The 19,979-nt window shown below is 37.3% G+C and overlaps 3 protein-coding genes across 10 annotated transcripts; 1 reads left to right on the top strand and 2 right to left on the bottom strand.

The window, feature by feature from the left end:
- The first annotated feature begins 31 nt into the window (after positions 1 to 31).
- On the top strand, positions 32 to 968 carry LOC107218215 (protein lin-52 homolog). Of its 6 annotated transcripts, none has more exons than XM_046744494.1 (4): positions 32 to 332; positions 405 to 482; positions 575 to 667; positions 800 to 968. In XM_046744494.1, exons 1-4 carry the CDS (start codon positions 302 to 304, stop codon positions 895 to 897), a joined length of 300 nt encoding a protein of 99 aa, XP_046600450.1. In that variant the 5' UTR covers positions 32 to 301; the 3' UTR covers positions 898 to 968. The 6 variants fall into 6 exon arrangements, with proteins under 6 accessions (XP_046600450.1, XP_015511504.1, XP_046600449.1 ...); XM_015656018.2 differs by having other exon boundaries at positions 764 to 968; XM_046744493.1 differs by having other exon boundaries at positions 569 to 667.
- Positions 969 to 1,211: 243 nt separating this feature from the next.
- On the bottom strand, positions 1,212 to 4,880 carry LOC107218209 (X-ray repair cross-complementing protein 5). The gene is made up of 13 exons (XM_015656010.2): positions 4,656 to 4,880; positions 4,442 to 4,555; positions 4,117 to 4,334; positions 3,893 to 4,021; positions 3,682 to 3,760; positions 3,335 to 3,472; positions 3,093 to 3,261; positions 2,703 to 2,836; positions 2,437 to 2,577; positions 2,201 to 2,346; positions 1,857 to 2,108; positions 1,571 to 1,772; positions 1,212 to 1,363 (listed from the first exon to the last, which is right to left on the bottom strand). The coding sequence occupies exons 1-13, from the start codon at positions 4,677 to 4,679 to the stop codon at positions 1,349 to 1,351; spliced, it is 1,761 nt and encodes a 586-aa protein (XP_015511496.2). The 5' UTR covers positions 4,680 to 4,880; the 3' UTR covers positions 1,212 to 1,348.
- A 1,288-nt stretch (positions 4,881 to 6,168) lies between these two features.
- Positions 6,169 to 19,515, bottom strand: LOC107218224 (regulator of G-protein signaling loco). 3 transcript variants are annotated; one of them, XM_046743046.1, is made up of 13 exons: positions 18,527 to 19,514; positions 16,909 to 18,174; positions 11,312 to 11,422; positions 10,910 to 11,134; positions 10,570 to 10,790; positions 10,226 to 10,367; positions 9,496 to 9,705; positions 9,011 to 9,284; positions 8,750 to 8,898; positions 8,563 to 8,646; positions 8,319 to 8,463; positions 8,159 to 8,250; positions 6,169 to 7,207 (listed from the first exon to the last, which is right to left on the bottom strand). In XM_046743046.1, the coding sequence occupies exons 1-13, from the start codon at positions 19,169 to 19,171 to the stop codon at positions 6,695 to 6,697; spliced, it is 4,077 nt and encodes a 1,358-aa protein (XP_046599002.1). In that variant the 5' UTR covers positions 19,172 to 19,514; the 3' UTR covers positions 6,169 to 6,694. The 3 variants fall into 3 exon arrangements, with proteins under 3 accessions (XP_046599002.1, XP_015511524.2, XP_046599003.1); XM_015656038.2 differs by having other exon boundaries at positions 10,226 to 10,418; positions 18,527 to 19,513; XM_046743047.1 differs by lacking the exon at positions 9,496 to 9,705 and having other exon boundaries at positions 10,226 to 10,418; positions 18,527 to 19,515.
- Between the last annotated feature and the right edge of the window lie 464 nt (positions 19,516 to 19,979).

The raw sequence follows: 19,979 nt of genomic DNA, 5'->3' as shown, positions 1-19,979 counted from the left end.
GGAGAAACAGAACAGACACTAGTAGGAGTATTACGTATATGATCACAACTCGGCGGACATTTTTTTTAACGCAAATGTCCGCTACCAGGTGCGCATCGTTCTCAAGAGCGGCGAATCTTCGGTATGACGCTGGTCTATTCGTTGTATTATAGTTCAGTGATGCATACAACCCATACAACACTGTGACCGATTCATACGAATACACATGCATACTCATACCTACCGCCATATTGCTCCGTTTGAAATATGATTGAACCGATTGAACCAGCCGCAGAGAGCGGGAAATGAAGTAATAAACAAAATGGCGTCCGAGGGACCCGCGAACGAATCAGGTTAGGATGTAATTTAAAATTTCAACAAAGAATGGTAAACAAGAAGCGAATACCTGTTGTTATATTTTTCAGAGCTGCTTGCGGTTGACGAGAGTCTCATGAGCTTGGAAAAATTGGATCGAGCATCGCCGGACCTCTGGCCTGAACAAAGTGAGTTCACCATTAGATTACCCAAGGTCTTAAATTTCCGTAATTTTTTATTTATAAAAGTTAGTTTATATCAGCGAATGATGAAGTTCCAGGTGTGAACGAATACGTCGCTCAAAATTCCCCTCAAACAGAACCACCTTCGTGGGCAGCGACTCTTGCAGCTGATGATATAAATAAACTCCATCGTAAGTGTCTCAAACTGACTTCTTTGCCTTGAATCCCATATTCTGTTCTAGATTTAAGACCCTTATAGACTCAACAGTTTACTCATTTTATTTCAGAGCTCGGTAACCTTTCAATGACTGGTCTTATTACAGAAGTTAAAAAACTTCACGATACTGCGTACCAACTGGGATTGGAAGAGGCCAAAGAAATGACTCGTGGAAAATATTTAAACATATTTAAACATAAATAGTTTCATAAAATTAGAATAAGTGTACTTATGTATGTATGTAAATATTTTTTTGAATGAAATCTTTATAGAAATTCTTCTCTATCGCTCAATATCCATGAGAAATTTTTTTTTTTGACCAACATCCAATGATGTAATTGATCAGAGATGTTATAATATTATACCGCCTAGAAACCTTCAAGTTTTTATCGGTATAGTTGCTTAGATAGTTGGCTCTAAAAAAATTTGTTCAACTTGTTGGTGAGATTACCTGTAAGATTGAAGGAATAGTGGGATAGCTATGCGGAATGTAACCTTGAGAAAAGCAATGGCAAATGTAAATATCACAAAATTTTATTTAAAAATATTTCATCCTTACATATTTATACGAGTTATCAAGTAAGTACCTTTGGATAGCGAAGTAATGGAAGATTGTTGATTAAGACCTTGAGCCAGTCGAGCATTGTATCATGTTCTACATGCTTTTAGCCTAGAAGCGAATGGGAAGAATTCTAATAATATGTGACTAGCTATTTTATAAACAAATTAACATGATTGAATTTCTTTCTTTTTTTTTATCAAAACTACCTAATGCTTCAAGATTCCCTCATGCACTGGACATCAATGAACAGTATCTAGGACCACTTCAGCATTATGTGGCAGCTTAGCAGAATGTAGAAGACATTAGTTTACTTACCAGTTCCTCTAAGTCTACATCCATTGATTGGGAGGCTGCTTCAACAGCTTCCGCAATTAGAGACAACTGTGCTTCTTCCATCTCTGAGTCCTCTGCAATTCTATCGACACTTTTTTCTGTTGTCGTTGCATTCAAATCCTGGGTACTACGATCAACACTCTCGAAGGGTTCTCTCAGATCATCTGGCCCTCCTTCATATCTTCTGTAATTTTGAGATTCAATCGAATAAATTGTTGGAGTGTTCGTTTCTTCTTTGTTCACACGAATATTAGATACTAAATCTTACTTTTTGAAATTTTTTTTTTTCTCAACAGCTTTTATGGGGAAAAGTGTTTTGATATCCTTTAATGGTCGTTTTGATCTCAACTGTACAGACTGAGGCGGTTCAAAAAATTTTTGCAAAAAATCTGACATAGGTGGTAAAGGATCGTCTCGATACAATGCTCTATGGGCCAACACATCCCATATATACTGCCTCGAGACATGATTGACAGTGCCTGCTTCAAACGGTTCTTGCCTCTCATCCATGGAATTGTTTCTGAAAAAAGATGTATTTCAAATTCTCAAATTACGAGAATATTTACTATAAGTTCTTGCTAATGTACGCTTAAATGACTTAAAATCACATACTCTACTGTCGCCAGCATCATTGAATCAATAAGATCATCCACAGCTTCTTTTTGTGCATCCGATAATTCATTCAGAGTAGACGTTATAGGTTTTGGTTGTAATATCCTTCGATCTTCAGCAAAAATTAATTCAATGTATACCAGACACTACAGGAGATACAAATCAACACTCAAGTCATTACATGGATACGATGTGGTTTCATTTGTTTTAGATTTTAAAAAAAAGTTGACACATACCCAAAGTTGCCCCGGGACATCAATTTTTGGAATCAGCACACCCATTTTCGGTGCTAAATTGTTTCTATATACCCTTCTGACAATAGCAACTGTTTCACGGTCCATCATTGCCTTTACCAATGAGTAAAATGGACTGGCCCACTGAGGGGTATAGGATCAAATTCGTTAGCATAAAGTCCGCAGATATACCAATTACTATATAAATTTAATAATATCACACATTCATCGCAAAAGGTTGATGAAAAACAGCAAGTAATATTAATTACCTGTAGTTTAGGCACAACAATGTGTGAGCCTTTGCCTGCCAAATAATCGAGTCTGACACGGCGTTCTTTTGTAAAACCGTAAACCATTAAGCTTTTTGGTCCACTCTGATATTTTGACATAGCTTTATCTTCATCTGGAAATTTTAAGTTCGTTATACGACATGTCCTTTTTTCAGTCAAATAGGGATCTCCTTCATTGTTATTGTAAAAATTATCCAGTGACTGGATCTTCAATTTTCATTACACTATATTTTCGAAGACCATGAGTCTCTCTGAATTGATAGTGTCTATTATTGTAGAAAAATTTCAAACAATTTTTCAAATCGTATACAAAAGTGGAAGAAAAATCATTTTCTGATACTGCCTGAGAACTGATGTAAAAGACTGTACCTGACAATGGTATGAATTTTCGTCCGTACATGGTGCCAGTAATTGTATTCTCTTCATCAATTTCATCCTTATTTTTATCCACCAAAGTACGTTCTTTTTGAACTGGAAATTTTGCAGTTTGCGACTCCGTGAATTTTTGCCATTTAGGTAATTTGAAATCCTCTGTTGTCTAATGAATGTGTATAATTATATAGAATTGAGTGTGCAGGACTAATTAATTAATGTGTTCGCCGTTTACATACTTTCAAATAAAAAATTACTGGAATCTTAATATCAAATAAATCCATGTCGACCTCCCAAGCCGCTGCTTTTTTCGGATGATCCTTATAAATCATCAATTTTGGTAGAGTATCGTCTATTGTCAATATTTTGCCTTCAACCTTTATCACGAATGAAAAGAGTTATGTATCAGTTTGGTAGGTATAAACCAGATCAAATATAATAAATTTTACTATGTAAAGTGGTTCGTTGAAGCATGTAAGTTACATTTTTTTTTCACTAAATTTTTCTTACAGACTTAGAAAGATTGTTATCTTTCATTCACTTGTATTGCAGTAACTTAGTAAACTAAAAAATGTATGTTAATCACCATTTTACAAACATTAGCAAAAACTTCTTCACTGGGATTTAACTCGATTTCTAAGTCTGCATTCAACGAGTTGTTAGTTCTGGAATTATGAGATAAAGAATAATTTATTAATTGGATGTCCGTGCAATGATAATTGTAAATTTAATTGGTTTTTGACATTGTGATTATGTCGCTTTGATCTGTCTACTCAAATATCCTTTGGCTGATTTACATTGCTAATAAATCAATGTATGCTTCATTTATGTCACTGACAACATTGTCGACATCGTATTGCCTAATAATAGTGGGATCTTCTTTAAAATCAGTCAATAAAACCAATTTTCGTGCTGCATTCGCTTCCCTAAGACAAAATGAAATGAGAAGAACTTAATGAATCATTATATCAAACATTAAATATAAAAGTAAATGTTCAGTTTCTGCTTAAAATATACTTACACACATTCTCTTTTTATGTAATCAAGTGCGACTGTGATACCATCTACCCAATTAGTCTTTTCTTTAGTACATTTCAAATTTATGACATTTTCAACTAAATTCCAATTAGGTACTTGTAAGGAATTCATTTCCACAATGTTGTCAAATAATAATTTATTCTTTGTTTCAGATGCACCCATTAGTACAATACCCACTTCATCTTTAGGACGCAAAAAAATCTGAAAATCACGTTATGGCTCATAATTGAAGGATTAGTGCTCACTGAAGATTTAGGTATACAAATAAGCGAATCTGTTTCGTCAGAAAATATTAAATGAATACTTACTTTTTTTTTAATTAACAGTTGTATCACCTGTTTTGATTTTTCAAAGAAACTTGTCTCATTTTCATTTTCCGTTTCGTCAGTGCACCCAATGTTGACTAATATTATTAAATATTCCTAAATATGATGGTTGTTAAATATACGGAAAAATTATGATTTTAATTCGATAAAAAAAATATGTTTTCCTTTTGAATTGTAAAAATCATCAGCTTCTAACCTTATTCTTACTCTTGGGCGGCATCTTTTACCAAACAAACAACCAGTTCTTAGTTGTTCTCTTTCGATTAAACCGCTGTTAAGCACTCTATTAACAAATTCAACGCTGTAAGGTAGACAATTTTCGTATTTTGAACAATGCTTCGCAGCGTATCGAAATATGACAGCTGCAAGACCGCTCAAATGTAAAACGAACCCGGGATTTCATTCGACGATGCATGTATACTACGTACACATATAGGTATGCCACATCGATATTGACGCTCGCAATTCTCGCAAGTCTCTCGCTGACAATAAGACATCATTTGAATTCTGTTCAAATTCAAGCGTGATTTTTAATCGGGAATGATTCTTATCCATATTCTAACCAGTCAAAAATACACGCAATTCCCCAGTCAATGTTGAAGTATAACATTGCATACTAATTCTATATTCATAATAAAATTTGATTCTATACGAACCTTAATACAGGAAGATTATTGGTGTTGTTGACTTTGGAGTTGACGAATGCACTTGTCGTTTTGCTGTATTATTGAAAGAACACTGCACATTCACTGACACTAACACGATTACTAATTGTAAGCCGTTAAAACGATATCGATTATCTACGTCGAACACGTAATCACGCACATAAAAATTTTCGTAGCTGAAATAGAGCAAATAAATGATAAAAATTATATTTTCACTTAACACTTAACACGATATCGATTATCTACATCGAACACGTAATCACGCACACAAAAATTTTTGTCGCTGAAATAGAGCAAATAAATGATAAAAATTATATTTTCACTTAACACTTTCACTTCACAAACCGAGTACACACAATCAGAAATTGGTAGTTAGTAAATAACGTCGACATATTCTAGAGTTCAGGGTTATAGTCATGGAATATTGCAATCTTGGGCCTCGTTGGCTATCCGATCTCCGTTATATCGTTTTGACTAATTTTCACTTGTTTTTTACTTCAAAAATGACAAATGGGACGTTTAGCGATCAAAGGTCAAGATGGCGGCATCCTGATCTTTAATCAGTAAAATGTTTACTTGAGACGTTATTAGATTTGGCCGACAATCGTCTGTTGAAAATTCTATTACAATGAATAAGCATTCTAAATCAATTTTTCCGAAGCGTATAAGTTCAGTCCACGTTCAAAGTTTTGAAAAGACGATTCAAACTTACATTCACATAACAAAAGCGCTATTACATCAATTGCTTCGTCGATGGTCGTTAGAAGTACGCGAGGATTTTGCGAGCTTGTTTTGTTTAACCGAATTCTAGACATCAAATTCAATGATCGAACACGCAAATTTTTGAATATTTAAAATTACAATAATTTCATCAACGCTACACTGCCGTTGGACAAATAAAATGGACCATCGAGATATTGTAATATCGCTCGATTTTTCGTTATCATTAGGCGAGCTGAACTGGTGAAGCATCCGCCCCGCCGGACTCGTACACGGAACTGAAACATCTGAAGTTCGGTATGCTGGTAAAACAAATGCTTTGCGAAATCTTCATGTTCATTTTATTTGCGAAGTATAAAAGTTAATAATACTTTCGTATATCCGTATTTATTCTATTGCGTAGTATACAGATTATATAAATACAATAAAATATCTCTTCTCGATTCATCCTGTACAACCAGGAATGAAGAATAATGTAATATATAAATATAACAATTGCAATATTGTTATTTTTGAATTCATCTAACATCAAGCCTTGATGAAAGGCACTTGATAAGAGGCTCTCAGGTGCCTGAAACAGGCACCCATCTTAAACCAGGCTGTCGTGAATAGGTACAAATTGAGTATCTATATACGTATAAATCCTCAGAGTGGAGTTCTACGATGGAATACTTTAGGTAAATCATGCATACGATACATGTATAGAACATACGCTGACACAATAAATCTCACAACCTCATGAAATCAGTAGGCGACAAAATTCTATACATAAATATATATATAAATATCGTATCATTTCATTCTCATGTAGTTAAGATTGTTATCAAAAAGCAATAGTTGATATAAAGTTTCAAAAAATGTTTTTATTCTCGCATGATTCAACAGTTGTCGAATTGTCGTGAATAATTTTTTGCAAGGGCCTGGCTACCATATGCACAGTTTTGATACCGCTAGATAGAATTTTCGGTTTTGGAGGAAGGGGTGGTGGCGTCAAAAGTTTAGTAGGACTAGCAGCTACAAATTGTGGCTTAAAACTACTGCTGTCTTGAATATCAAACTGTGGTTGTAGATTATTTTCTGTTAGAGTTTGATCGACTTCTACCATGGTGACTTCAAGCGGACTCATGGACTCAAAACCATGATTGGCTGACTCGCTGCCTTCATCGTGTGCCAAATTATAGTGGAAAGCCGATTTTGAATTCCCGTCGTTACCATTAAAGTTGCACGTTTCGAAATTATTAATACCAGTAGCAGCTTTCATATCCTCCCCTGAATCATAGAACCTGGTATTGCTCTCGACATGGCCAGAGGTACCACGTACTCTTCGAAGCTTCTTTCCGGGATGTTTTCCGTTTTCTTTGTTCTAAGATTGAGATCGTGAGATCATAATTATTAATGTGTTACATTTATGTAAAATGGAATAATATATTTGTACAAAAATTTTTGTTATAGCTTATCTTCTGAGGTATTGAATCTAACATTGCAAAGAAAAGAGCACGCAAAAATAATGACGAATCGTCTAAAAAAAAATCAGTCGAATACACGTAATAAAATATCCCGCAGTATGCCATTCATATAAAACAATCAATTTTTGGATTTTCAGGTATTGAGTTAGCAGTTGAAAACAATGGTTTTCTGGTGACGTCTACAGGGTGACCATCAAATCTCGGCACCAAATTCCCCAACTTTTCAACATTTTCCAGACACTAATTTTATAATTTTCCCTGATCAACTCGGATAAATTGGTTATAGAAAATTGATATTAGGTCACACTGTCTCATCTAGCCGATGTGCACAATCATTCGTAAGGTAATATTTAGGAATATTCAAAGTTTGAAGAGAACCTTCCCGGATATGATAAAAAAATTTGTATTCGATCTAATTTATCTAAAGCTTAAAAAAATTGTGGGACGGATTTCTATGAAAAAAAAAAAAAAATATAGTGAATGATTCCCCGACTTTCCGCAGAAAACCCCCGACTGTTTCAGAATTTCAGAATTTCACGACTTTTACAGGCTTTCCAGAAATCCTTGACCAGTGGCCACCCTGGTCTATCAGTGAACGTAAACCACATTTTTCTTGCGGAAATGATTCCATACACGTGACGTAATCCCTGTCGAATACTAACATTTATGTACAGAAGTCGCCTTTGATGATAAGTGAAAACTATATCTGAAATTCCACATGCGTTTGATTTTAGTTCTGAAAATAGGGCTTTTATACAACGTGTAAATTGCTGGACTTTCGGAAGGTAACAAACTTATAATAGGTAGTGCCCCTCTAAGCTCACCATACATCGATAATAGCGACATACCTTCAAAAAATCAGGTAGTTCAAAATTAATTTCAGTTCCTCTCTGATCTTCTAGCCGTGATCTTTGTGCACGTTTCAATCCTTCGTACAAATCTGAAAAAGCTTTAAATGAATTACATGCTAAATCAGGTGATTTAAATCAAGGAAAACCTGTTGCTTACCCTCTCCATCGTATCTGCCAGGAAGCTGCAATTTTACACCGTTTCGCCATTTAGCTATCAAGGGGGGATGGGGTCGAGAACACACATCAGCCGCAGTGTCCGTCAAGGTATTTTTTTCACTTGTATTGCTAGATTTTGATTTACTCTGAAATAATATATTGTGATTTAAGAAAGGTACTTGATTTAGGTAATAATATGAGATAAGATAAGAGGAAAACTGAAATGATTCCAAATGTTCACTCACTTTTTTCTTTCCATGAATTGTGGACTCGCGTAGAAAAAATTTGTTGGACAAAATAGAAGAACTTTCAGATCGCTGATCTTCAGACTGTAAAGTATGATGCAACATGTATAGTATATTGTCCATAAAAGACACAATAGAACATTTACATCAGACATTTATTCATGAAAACAAGGATACGAATTCTCACCTTGCATGAACCTTCGTCGTATTGGTATTTATTTGTACTTTTGCTGACTAATAATTCTTTAAAAACTTTATTAGTTATTTCATCAAGTTTTGGTTGCGAATGTGATATATCATCGGTATATGTCAACGATGGTATGTCTTGATGGAACTCTATAGGAAAGACATAAATGTACAATCAAGTCTTAGTATCAACTTATAAATCAAGTTAAAAATCCACGTATACTGAATATTTTTTCAATGTGAATTTTGCAATGGACAATACCTTGGTTGGTTGATGTCAATGTAAGCCTAGCTGGAGCATTAATTGCAGCAACATCCATGTCGACAACAAGATTGTCTGCCCAGACAGTTACTGTTTCCAATTTAAAACCATATTTATTGAGTAATGGTCTGAGTACTTCTCTAAGAGTTCGACCTTTACGCGCAACAACGGTAATCATTCTACGGGACGGCAAATCCAATTTTAATACTTTTGTTGGAACAACTTGGACTTCTTCACCTGCTAATATCGATGAGGAATCCTTTAAATTTATTCTCTGTAAAATATTGAGAACACAGTTGTTTAAATACAAACACAGCCGTATTCAGCTGAAATACTAGCAAATAACTAGATGAACTGCTCAGCTCTTTGCATTCCACAAAGTTTTGAAATTTTTTAATGATCTCAGTCGTTATTTGTTCGGAAATAAAAATAATATCAAGTCGGATTTTTTCGAAAGTGGCATTCGAAAACATCATCACACTAACCTCAACGGTGTTAAGTATGAGAACATCGTAGTTGGAATAACATAGAGCTCTTTTATCGAGAAGTCGAGTAACCACATCTTTAACACTCTCTGGTAGGCTAGTTGGCACTACAGTTGTAGACCCGTCAGGTAATATTACCCGGCACAGTCCAGTACATTTATGGGGAGATTCCCTCTTGTTATTCGAATGTCCTTCGTAAGATGACACTGACTACAATTTTTAATCAATAAAATTACTTTAATGCAACGGACAGAGTTAGACCAGTGAATTGTAAGCAATGCATCAAGAATACCGTTTCGATATAAAGTCTGAGCGTGCAAGTAGGTTCAAAGTGCGTTTTTCAACGACATTAAAATTAATTTAGAGCCAAATTAAAGTTAGTAAGCATGCGTTAGGACTCAATAATGAATTTTCAGCAGAGACAAATAGTTGGAAATTATGTAATTTTATTGTAAAATCAGAAAGTTTTTATCAGAAAAAGTGTTTCAAAACATGAGCTATACTTCAGAATAAATTTGCTCAACGAGTTTGATAATTTTTGGCTTTATATCGTATCTTCGTTGGAGAACATTGATTACTCCAAAATAAACCAAAAATTATCAATCCATTAGATATTCCCATCTTGTCCACAGAATCTTTTTATGATACGATTAATGATGAGTTATTTAAGCAGAGTGCAGTTGTCGGCTGGTAGGAATAGTGGTAAAGTTCTATACTGGTTTCAACTCACATTTTTGTTGAATGATAGCCTGAACGCGATATCCCAAGACGCCAAGGAAGATCTACTGCTGGATATTGATACGTTGTCGTCGTTATTGTTCCCTTCCACTTCCTTCTTTATGGTAGTGAAACTTTTGTAGATCGTCTCGTTTCTGCAAGGTGTTTTATTATATTCAGATTCTCCGCGATCCTTAGATTTTGACCTGTAATATCAACACCTCAATCTCCTCCCCTTCTACATCGAATCGTATCGACATATTCAATTATCACTTATTTGTCCCAGCCCGACTATTCACCAGCTAATTATTGAGCGTCTTGATTTCAGATTGTATTGAATTTATACAAATTACACACCTGTTCTTTCTGTTCCAAGGGAGAATAGACTTTCTACTTCGATCCTCTGCATCAGAATGACTTTTTTTTAATTTTATATGAGGCGAGCCTGTTAAGCTGAGATCGCAATCTTGGGTACGAACTACGCTACTTCCGGCCTCCATGCATGTGCGATAGAGTTCAGATCTCAAAAATCTTGGATAACTATCAAACTTCATTAAATTGAAGACCTGCTTTTGTGCCTGTGAAATAAATCACATGTTTGAATAAACGACTTCACTGATAAGTTTAATGACAATCGTTTCTCTGAACGACAATCTGATCGTCAGTTAAGAATTGTTCGTTCTCTTCACTTTTGTACCTGTAAAAATAATGCTGCAGGAGCTTCATCCAAGAGATCCTGAGTAATTTGACCCGCGGCATGACTGTCCACGTTTACAGGCTCCGAGGCAGAGGTCGATAAATGACGTTGGTATATTTGCCATGCCAATCGTCTACGACTGCTCGCACCTTCAGTGTCTTTATATCGTTCACAAGCTGCCCAGAAATATATGTTCTCGTGACTGAATTCCTTCTTGAGAAATTCCTAAAAGTAAAAAATCGGAACATTGTATAAGATACAATTGACAATTTTCGAGACTAAATTATTCTGAATAGAAAATGATTCCAAGAATAGTCAAAGCGTTAATCTTCATCTTTCGGACAAATAATTACCTAGATAATTGAAATGATGTGTTTAATATGTTGCGATAAAAATACTAACAGCAAAAGTTTGTAGACCTGCCGGATCTTCCAGAAGTTTTTCAAAACTTGTGGACCACGAATGTATGCCGTGGCAATTACTAGACTTTTCAAAAGACTCTATGCTCCTATGCTGTAATCAAAAAAATGAGTACATCAGTACGTTAATGTGGTAATTTTTACACTATGTGGAATAAAATTAATTGATTAAAAAAAAAAAAATTTGTGAACGACAATACCTAGCGGTCATTTTTAACGCAAATTCACGAAGAATTTTAAAGTTACAAATTATTTTGTGCCTCAAAATCCGTGGTAGATGCGGAGTTAGTACTTTCTCGTTTCGCCCTAATTTCGACGTTCCGTCACCCGCGACGGTGACCCAGGAAGTAATTCAAACATCAGAATTTTCACTGAAGCTACTTTCAGCCACGAATTATTCCATCTACATACAAGCGGAATGATCGCAACACTCTATGTGACCCTGGATTGACGATTTTCGTAAGACGTTGACATAAAAAGAGAGAAAAAAAAATATAGATTTGAAAAATAACCAGCTTGAAGTTCGGAAATACAAAAATGGCTCACGATTATTTAATAATAATAATAACAACAACAATAATAACAATAACAACAACAACAACAACACTAATAATACTAATAATAATAGTAGTAGTAGTAATAATAAGAAAAAAGGATAACTTTCGTTAGTTACATTTCTCAACTCTATTCATATTATTCTTTCTACGGAGAAAAAATACTCAGGTGCAAAATCATTTTTTCATCGTCTGTATATGTCCTCGATTGTTCGCATATATCATTGAGAATAACGTAATTATGTGTATTTTTCAAGCAGCTGATGTACGCGTTCTTGGAATAATTCGATGAATGCAAGTGCGGTGGTACTTGACTTTTCCACGTTAACTCACTGAAGTCATTCGCTTCGACATGCTTGTCGAAGAGAAAAACGGATACATTCAGCCCTGGCGAATGACGTACCGTCAGTAAATTGGATGCAATAAGTGTGTAAAGCAAGCGTTTCAGTCTCGCTGATACAGCAAGTATGATATATTGAATAAATAACGGAGAAGCTGTTGCGAAGCACGCGGGACGATGAAAAAAAAAAAATTCTCTCATTGAAAATAGAAAATTTCCCGTGCTGCTTTATTCCTCGATCATACCGCGAATGCCCTTCGTAAGAATTCATTCATTATTTACGTTTGTTACTAATTTAAGTAATTGTGGGCATTATTCGGAGAACGAGGAGTTAAAGAGAAGCCGACTGACTCATTACCAATTTGTCGGCACCAATTAAATTGCACCGAGCGTACTTGGGGCATCAAACAGCCAAGTGTAACATCCATCAAGAAAAGAAGATACGTTGTTATATCTTGTGCTGAAGTACGTACATGAGTATCTACTGCACATAATACGTATGCGGAGAAAATAGAGTTGACAATATTGTAGTCCTAAGAATCTCAGCGTAACTTATTAGTGATAAAGAATGATTCCAAGAGTTTCAACTCGTCTGTCTAATAACTCTGAGAATAACGGATGCGTGATCTCCGCGCTACGTAATTATTGTTGTGAACGAAAACATTATTCTTTGCAGAGTATTCTACAGAGTGTGTGTTGTTTATGTTTAGTTACTAGAAAACAGTACAAGGTAATTCCCCATCGGATATAATTTATCCCCGCAACAATGGAACCTAAAGCGGTATAAAATTATATTCTTACAATAAGCGAGAGCATCTTTATATAATCATTGTTCTACGTACAACAAAGTGTCGATCCATATCGGTGGGAATATAGCGGCCGAGAAACGGAGGAACGCGAATAAATAACATATAGGTGTCCCACTTAACGTATATATTATAACTTTAAACGAGTTTAAAAATATGCAATATATACATAAATGTATATTTGTTTATTCCACTGAAACTTCTCCGCACACAACTGCCGGCACTTTCACGAAAAAGAAAATTAAAACCTCACATCTACACGTATACAACATACATATGCATATATCCAGCATCGGTCACATGAGTTACACACGCCACACACGCGTAATTATTATTTTATAGGCTACGCCCAGCATCGAAGTTTACTACACAGCACACCACCGACGTCTGTTGCTCGTCAAGTTGACAGCGTGCATTATGAAGCGCTACTGACGAAGCGTAAAAGGGTACTATGTGTGTACATGCACACATTGCCCCCCCCCCCTCCCCCTTCAAAGCATCATGCCTTCGGTGCGCGCACCAGTCGTATGCCACTCTGAATGAAATATTTGCCTGCTTAGTCGTGTGTGCAGCACGATGCGCACGAATGTAAGTAACATCCTTACATCGGTGTGCGGTAGACCGGCTGATGATACACCGTCTGAGATACTTCACTCCTACGTACATACGTCATGTATTACTTGTATGCATCCACTACGAAAACGAAACGCAGGTACACGACGCGATGGCATATAATCGTCGCATTTACATATGTACGTGCATGTATGTATAATGGCCGCATCCACACAGGCGAACACCGTCAACCAACGCCGCAAGCACCGCACGAACTTTGAGCAGGAAATGACGGGGCTGGGGAGGCCTGGTGGATATTCAAGGAGGGAGGGAGGGAGGGAGGGAGGGAGGGAGGGAGGGAGGGAGGGAGGGAGGGAGAGAGAGAGAGAGAGAGAGAGAGAGAGAGAGAGAGAGAGAGAGAGAGAGAGAGAGTGGGAGATGGTATTTACCTAGGATAGAATAAAATTTATCAAGTGTTCGCTAGTTCACGGCATTGTGCATTGCTGGATGTATGTGCATACGTATATAGGTATGTAGTTATAATATACCGAGGCTTTGTGGAGAACGGCGAACATCCGTTGCACCTTGCCGACTTTTCTCACATGTTACACAGTTTGCAGTTGCGTATCTACGGTACTACGGTTGATATGTAATCCGCAATGTTGAAATTATAGTACAATTGTTACGATGCGAGGAGAGGGAAGTACATATAAGGTTGAAAGTCGTAATGTTGATACAGTAACGACACACTTTTAGGAAAAATCCTGATTTCACTATTCCAGGATTAAATGAAATTATACGGACCGTCCGAAAGGAAAGGGTTCTATTTTCCGAAGTCATTTGACGAAGCTTTAAAATGGGGATTTTCTAGGTATAATATATTCCGTTTCGTTAACGTTACACTGAATTCAACCTCGTGGAAGTATCGCATAACCGCTATCAATACATGGAAGTGTTTTTTTTTTTTCTTTTGACAATATTTTCAACTTAGTGAAAAAGTTAACAAATAACCATTATTTTTCTCCGCGGGGATAAAATAGCTTGCGCGTCTAAAAATAACCTCGACTGGTGGCAAATTGTTCCCGTTTCCTGTTGTTACCAACTAATATGAATGCAGAAAAGAAATTAACGGTTGGCGAGTTTGATTATAATGGGTCGATTAGAAATGCGTCGAAGTAATTATTAACGAAAATATAATTACTTTTCCTCATGAAACCCAAATAAAGATGACGAACGCGAATGATTAGTGAAACTGGTCAGCTTATAAAATTACACAACCGCGAGAGCCAACAATTGGATAAGATTTTTCAAGCCTGCTGAATATAGATTAAAATAATATACAATAATGTTGAACTCAACGTAGCAGGTAATTATTTTTTCGAACGGAAGTCCAATTTATGTAATCTACACACCGCGATAGCATTTTCACATGCGGACGGGACTGTACTACTATAAATTATGTCAGCTAGCCGACTACAATATCTGCAGGAAAAAGAAACTGTATGTAACAATTTTTATGAGGTTGAAGTTGGTAATGTTACCTTAACGATGCGTGTTTAGGAAAATCATTAATTCGCAGCTTTAGGATTGTCTGAAATTCAGCTGGTAAAAAATGTTCATATTTTGAAATGGCAACTCCTTGAAAGTTCTTATAAAATTATACAGCGATTTATTCCATGATGTTTCGTTACGCTAACGTTACCAATTTCAACATGACCGACGACTTTCAACCACAGTAAAAATACTAAGATTACTATATAGTTATATAGTTATCGGCGTAGATTCGTAACTTGGAAGAAAAAAGAAAAATTTCCGGTCAATGACAATAAAGAATGAAATTCATGGACTTAAATTATCGGGCGTAATTTCCCTGTAAATATTGGAGTTCGGTGAAAAAAATGAGTGCTGACAAAAAGAATATGACAGTCAGCAAAAAAGTAGTAAAATATGCTGTGTAACACTGGGTCGACTTTGGAAACCACGCAAATGTCTGTTTCCGTTTTTCTTGAAAATTAACAACCACGTATTAATTGGAACTAAACCTGATGAACTTATAAATATGGCAATAATAACATCAGTGACATGGAGACGATGTGAGCGGTTGAATAGGCGACGTTTTCGCACAATTCTTGAGCCATTCGTCAAGAACACGGTAAGTGCGCAGTGAGAAAATCATATATGATAATTGTGCTTATATCGGGGTCATTAATTACTGGAACTGTTCCAGACTTGCGGTGAAAGAATTCAACGAAAGACTCGGCAGCTCTTGGGAAGGCACGTACGATAAACATTCATGTGGTACGTTCAAATGTGAGAATCAAAGGTTGGCTGTAGCAAAAGTTATGGAATCACATTCGTTCGCTGCGAGATAAGGAGAGCTGGAAGAATTTCGTCTTTGCAGCGTCGTTAGAGAGTGTTTCACACTCGCAAACGCCTTGTTAACGTCAACGATAGCTATATAAACAACGGAAGTCAAGTATATACTATACAAGCTTGTTATTTAAGAACTTATTATCGCCGAAATTATGACGAAGATTACCGGTAACAAATAATAAGGGCACGGTTTTGGAACCGGTTCCAAGTTTCGGTTCAACAACGGGTTCCGGGTCGGGATTTTACAACGGGCTTCAGTTACATTGATTCCAAAACCGGTTCTGGATTTTAACCGATCGTTAGGTCGGTTTGAAAGGCACGTGCAGCAATGACGCAAACCCCTATATTGCATCCGATCTCCGGATCAGTTTATATTTTTGTTTTGTTTTTTTTTTTCGTCAAACTTAAAAATTTGACACCGAAAAACGTCTATGCATTGATATAGATGCGGTGGCACTGAATTTTTTTTTGAATATGACAAATTCACTGCAGGCCTGAAGCATTTTGGATTGTCTCTATGTATCAAAATAAGTTTGAACGGTCGTAAATTTCATGTCCGTGTGAAAGAATTTACAGATTTTCGGAACGTGGGTTTAGGTTGCGTGCACTGAGGCTATGACAATTGCTGACAAGCGTGAGAGGTCAGGATGTGACCTTTGCATACTTTGAGTCCTCGTTCATAAATTCTTCCGTTAAAGTGTGTCTCCTCAACGAATAAAATACGGCGAGAGGGCAGTCTTGAGTATAGAGGAAAAAAAATTATTTCCCTACCCACACTGTTCACGAATTACCGGACCGGATTCATTTTATTCGCGTTTCACACACATCGGTGATTTATAATCAGGTGAGAGGAAAAAAAATTCGGCATTCATCATTCGCTATGTTGAAAACCGAATTTCATGCGCGGTAATGCGATGGATAAGATGTACTTTAATTTTGAAAAATAAATACTCACCAAGCATGCATTGGAATTACAATTCCCGACGTTTCGTATCTCTTGCAAGCTTCCCCAACGCGGTTTTTCGCTCTTGTTGGAATGGGAATGAAGAAGGGAAGTGCATTCCATTGTCGGTTTCAAATCCTCCAAACTGTGCACCAGAGACTTCGAAATACTGTAAACCTTCGGACTCAGCTTGGTGAGGTCTTCGTCGGTAAAATTTCCGAGCATTAGTTTTTCGTTGCTCAAACTGCAGTCCACGTTCTCCCGCCATTCGAGCGCGTCGTTTATTCCAATATTATTGTCCTCCCGAGTTACCTCGGATGAGGCAGCCATCGTACTAGGCAACCCCAAGCTGGGTATAGGCGGAGCAGATGGTCCCAAACAGGTGTTGCTCCCCCTCCTATCCCGGTCTTCATCCCCACACGGACCAGATGCCATCGACATACCGCATCCTTCTCCGACGTTGGGAATTTTACTAAAATTTATTCCACCGCGTTTTCCGTTGGCGTCATACGAGAAATCAGCATCCTTGAATTGGCTACCTTTAACATCATCGATCCATCTAACATCTGGTATTGCTCTGACTGTTAATTTAGACCCTGAGGACTCATTGGCTGGCTTTAGCCTCGGTCGGATGCCGTTTTTTTGATTTGAAACGATCGCGGAATCTCTGAGATGCAAATTTGGCAAATACTGTCTTCGATCGTGAAAATCAGCCGTCATATTTCGATCCGATTGATTTCCATAGTCATCCTTAAAACCTATCCCGGAGTCGCTGTTGCTAGAATGAGCCGTGGAGGTACTGACGTTACTTGGTTGAGGAGAAGCTGCTTGACGATGCCTCGCCTCGTCGTTGTAAGGATTAGATTCGCTGTCGGTGTCTGATATGTAGAGTGTTTGTATGGCACCAATTAGACTGTTGCAACTGTCGGGAAATTCTTGGCAGACATTTAACTCCGACGTTTTTGTGCATGTGAATCCAAATATGTTACAAGTATTGGAATGTACGGCATGGTCTATCAGCTTATAGTATATGGTGAACACATGGCACGAATTTGACACTATATTGTCATTGTCTTTTACCGACTTTGTTAGAATACCAAAATATTGTTTATCCAGTTCAGAAAACGAGTTGCAAAATACTATTCGAAAGGATGGATATTCCGCTATCACTTTATTATCGGAATTTGTCAATTTTATGTTAGCGACATGGATTGTTAGAAGTACCGTTGTGGGATTTCTCTTTTCTGCTTTCAGTCTTTTCACACACTTCTTTAGGACCTGTAAAATAACAATGTAATTAAGATTGTTGGGTCGATACAATCAGTATAATTTTGAATTTCAAGCAGTTTTTGCAATCTTTGTTACAGAAGTGACCACAGACTTGTAAAGTCTACCTCTAATGTTTCATCGTCAATAGCAATTACATTTAAAAGAACAAACAGTTACTACTAAGGTTTAAGATAATGGTGATTCCTTAAAGAAGATTCCGAACATCTTGTCGTGTTTGTTGTTCAAGTATTTACATGTTCAACTGCAATGCATGAGAAAAGTAACAAAGCTACTGCAAGGGTCAAGGTTTTCGTACAGAAGTAAGTTCCAATTCAAATTCTCCAATTAGCGGTAAGCCTACCTGCATCATTGAGGATGGAGGTAATTGATTGGGTATATCGATGGTGCCTAGATAACCAACAATGGTGCGATGTACAATCTTTTCGGTGTCTCGTTTTGAAGATAAAGGCGGAGGTGGCGGTGGTAGAGGGCTGGCCATATTCCATCGATGATGAAGGGATGCGTGGCTGCACTGTATTTTGTTTTGAGACGAGCGATTAAGTGCGTCAAACATGGCCCCACTGTGCAAGTCTCGAACAACTTTGGCTATCGCACATTGTACCGGAGCAGGGGTGACGGTGTTTGTTCTTAGCTTGTGCGAGTATTTTGGTTTGGATCGGACCGTCGCCAGTCCCTCCTCATCGGACGAGTCGGAGTAGTAATTTTCAGCAATTTGTAATCTCAAAAATCCCTTGGAGTTTCCTATCAATCGAACAACCTCGTCGTGAGGAATTTTGCTCACGCTGTGACCATTTACAGCCACAAGATAATCTCCAGATCTGAGACCAGCATTGTCCGCCGAACTTCCCTGGACGATGCAACTCAGTATGCAGGGCTGCTGACCAGATATCGTGAAGCCAAAACCCTTGCTGCCGCGAAGTAATTCGACAACTCTGACGCCGTAATTCACCCGCTTTTTCTTCCTCCTGTTATGGTGCATATTCATTCGTTTATTTTATCGCACCTACACCCGATGCCCTTGCAATATGTTACGACGAGCCGTGGAGGCGTCGAGGAGCGTTTATAACTGCCAAGAATTCTCGTAACATTGTATCAAGCTAAATTTCATATTGTTTAACACACCGCGTATACTTATGTTACAACACACACTTGTCACCGTCAAAGCTGCATTCAGATTCCCCACCCGGGAAGTAACGCGTATTTCCTATCTCCCTCGCAACGTCCAACAGTTCGCTTGACCTTTCTCTTTCTAATGTTAATTTCTATCCTCGGGTGAGGAATATGGAACCACGGCTGAACGCAGCTCCACAAACTTTATAGCATATAGGTATGCCAGTTCAGCGTTCCCATCGCTAGGACTGCAGTTTGTTACACGCTGGAAATCCGGCAGAAGAGAGACGAAGCAAATCAACAATCCAGGGATACGACGAAGACGCAAGAATGTCAGTAGATGAACCACGATAACAGAGATGAGCATCTCTGACGCTGGCTTTTGGACACACTTTAAGTTTATGCGGCGAACTAGGTGTTAGTGTGCTGCCCCCTATGCAAATGCCTTTATAAATTAGAGGCATGATTGGTATATAACGTAAGCACAGCATTCTGCTTTACCGCCGTACGAGGCATTCAGAAGACCGGTTTCGAAATAAGTGACGATGAGTGGTTCATCTTCTACCGCGTTTCCAATAACAACACATTTGAATCTGGATCTACGAACTGGATTAGGCATATAGTTTAGTTGTAGGGAGATTACCGCCGCGTTCGGTGCGTTTAGCTCAACATAAACACTCCAA

Source organism: Neodiprion lecontei, chromosome 6, assembly GCF_021901455.1.
Source record: "Neodiprion lecontei isolate iyNeoLeco1 chromosome 6, iyNeoLeco1.1, whole genome shotgun sequence".
NCBI classification, from domain to species: Eukaryota; Metazoa; Arthropoda; class Insecta; order Hymenoptera; family Diprionidae; genus Neodiprion; species Neodiprion lecontei.
Note: the sequence above shows the minus strand (reverse complement) of the source record. Positions and strands in the feature narration are given on the sequence as shown.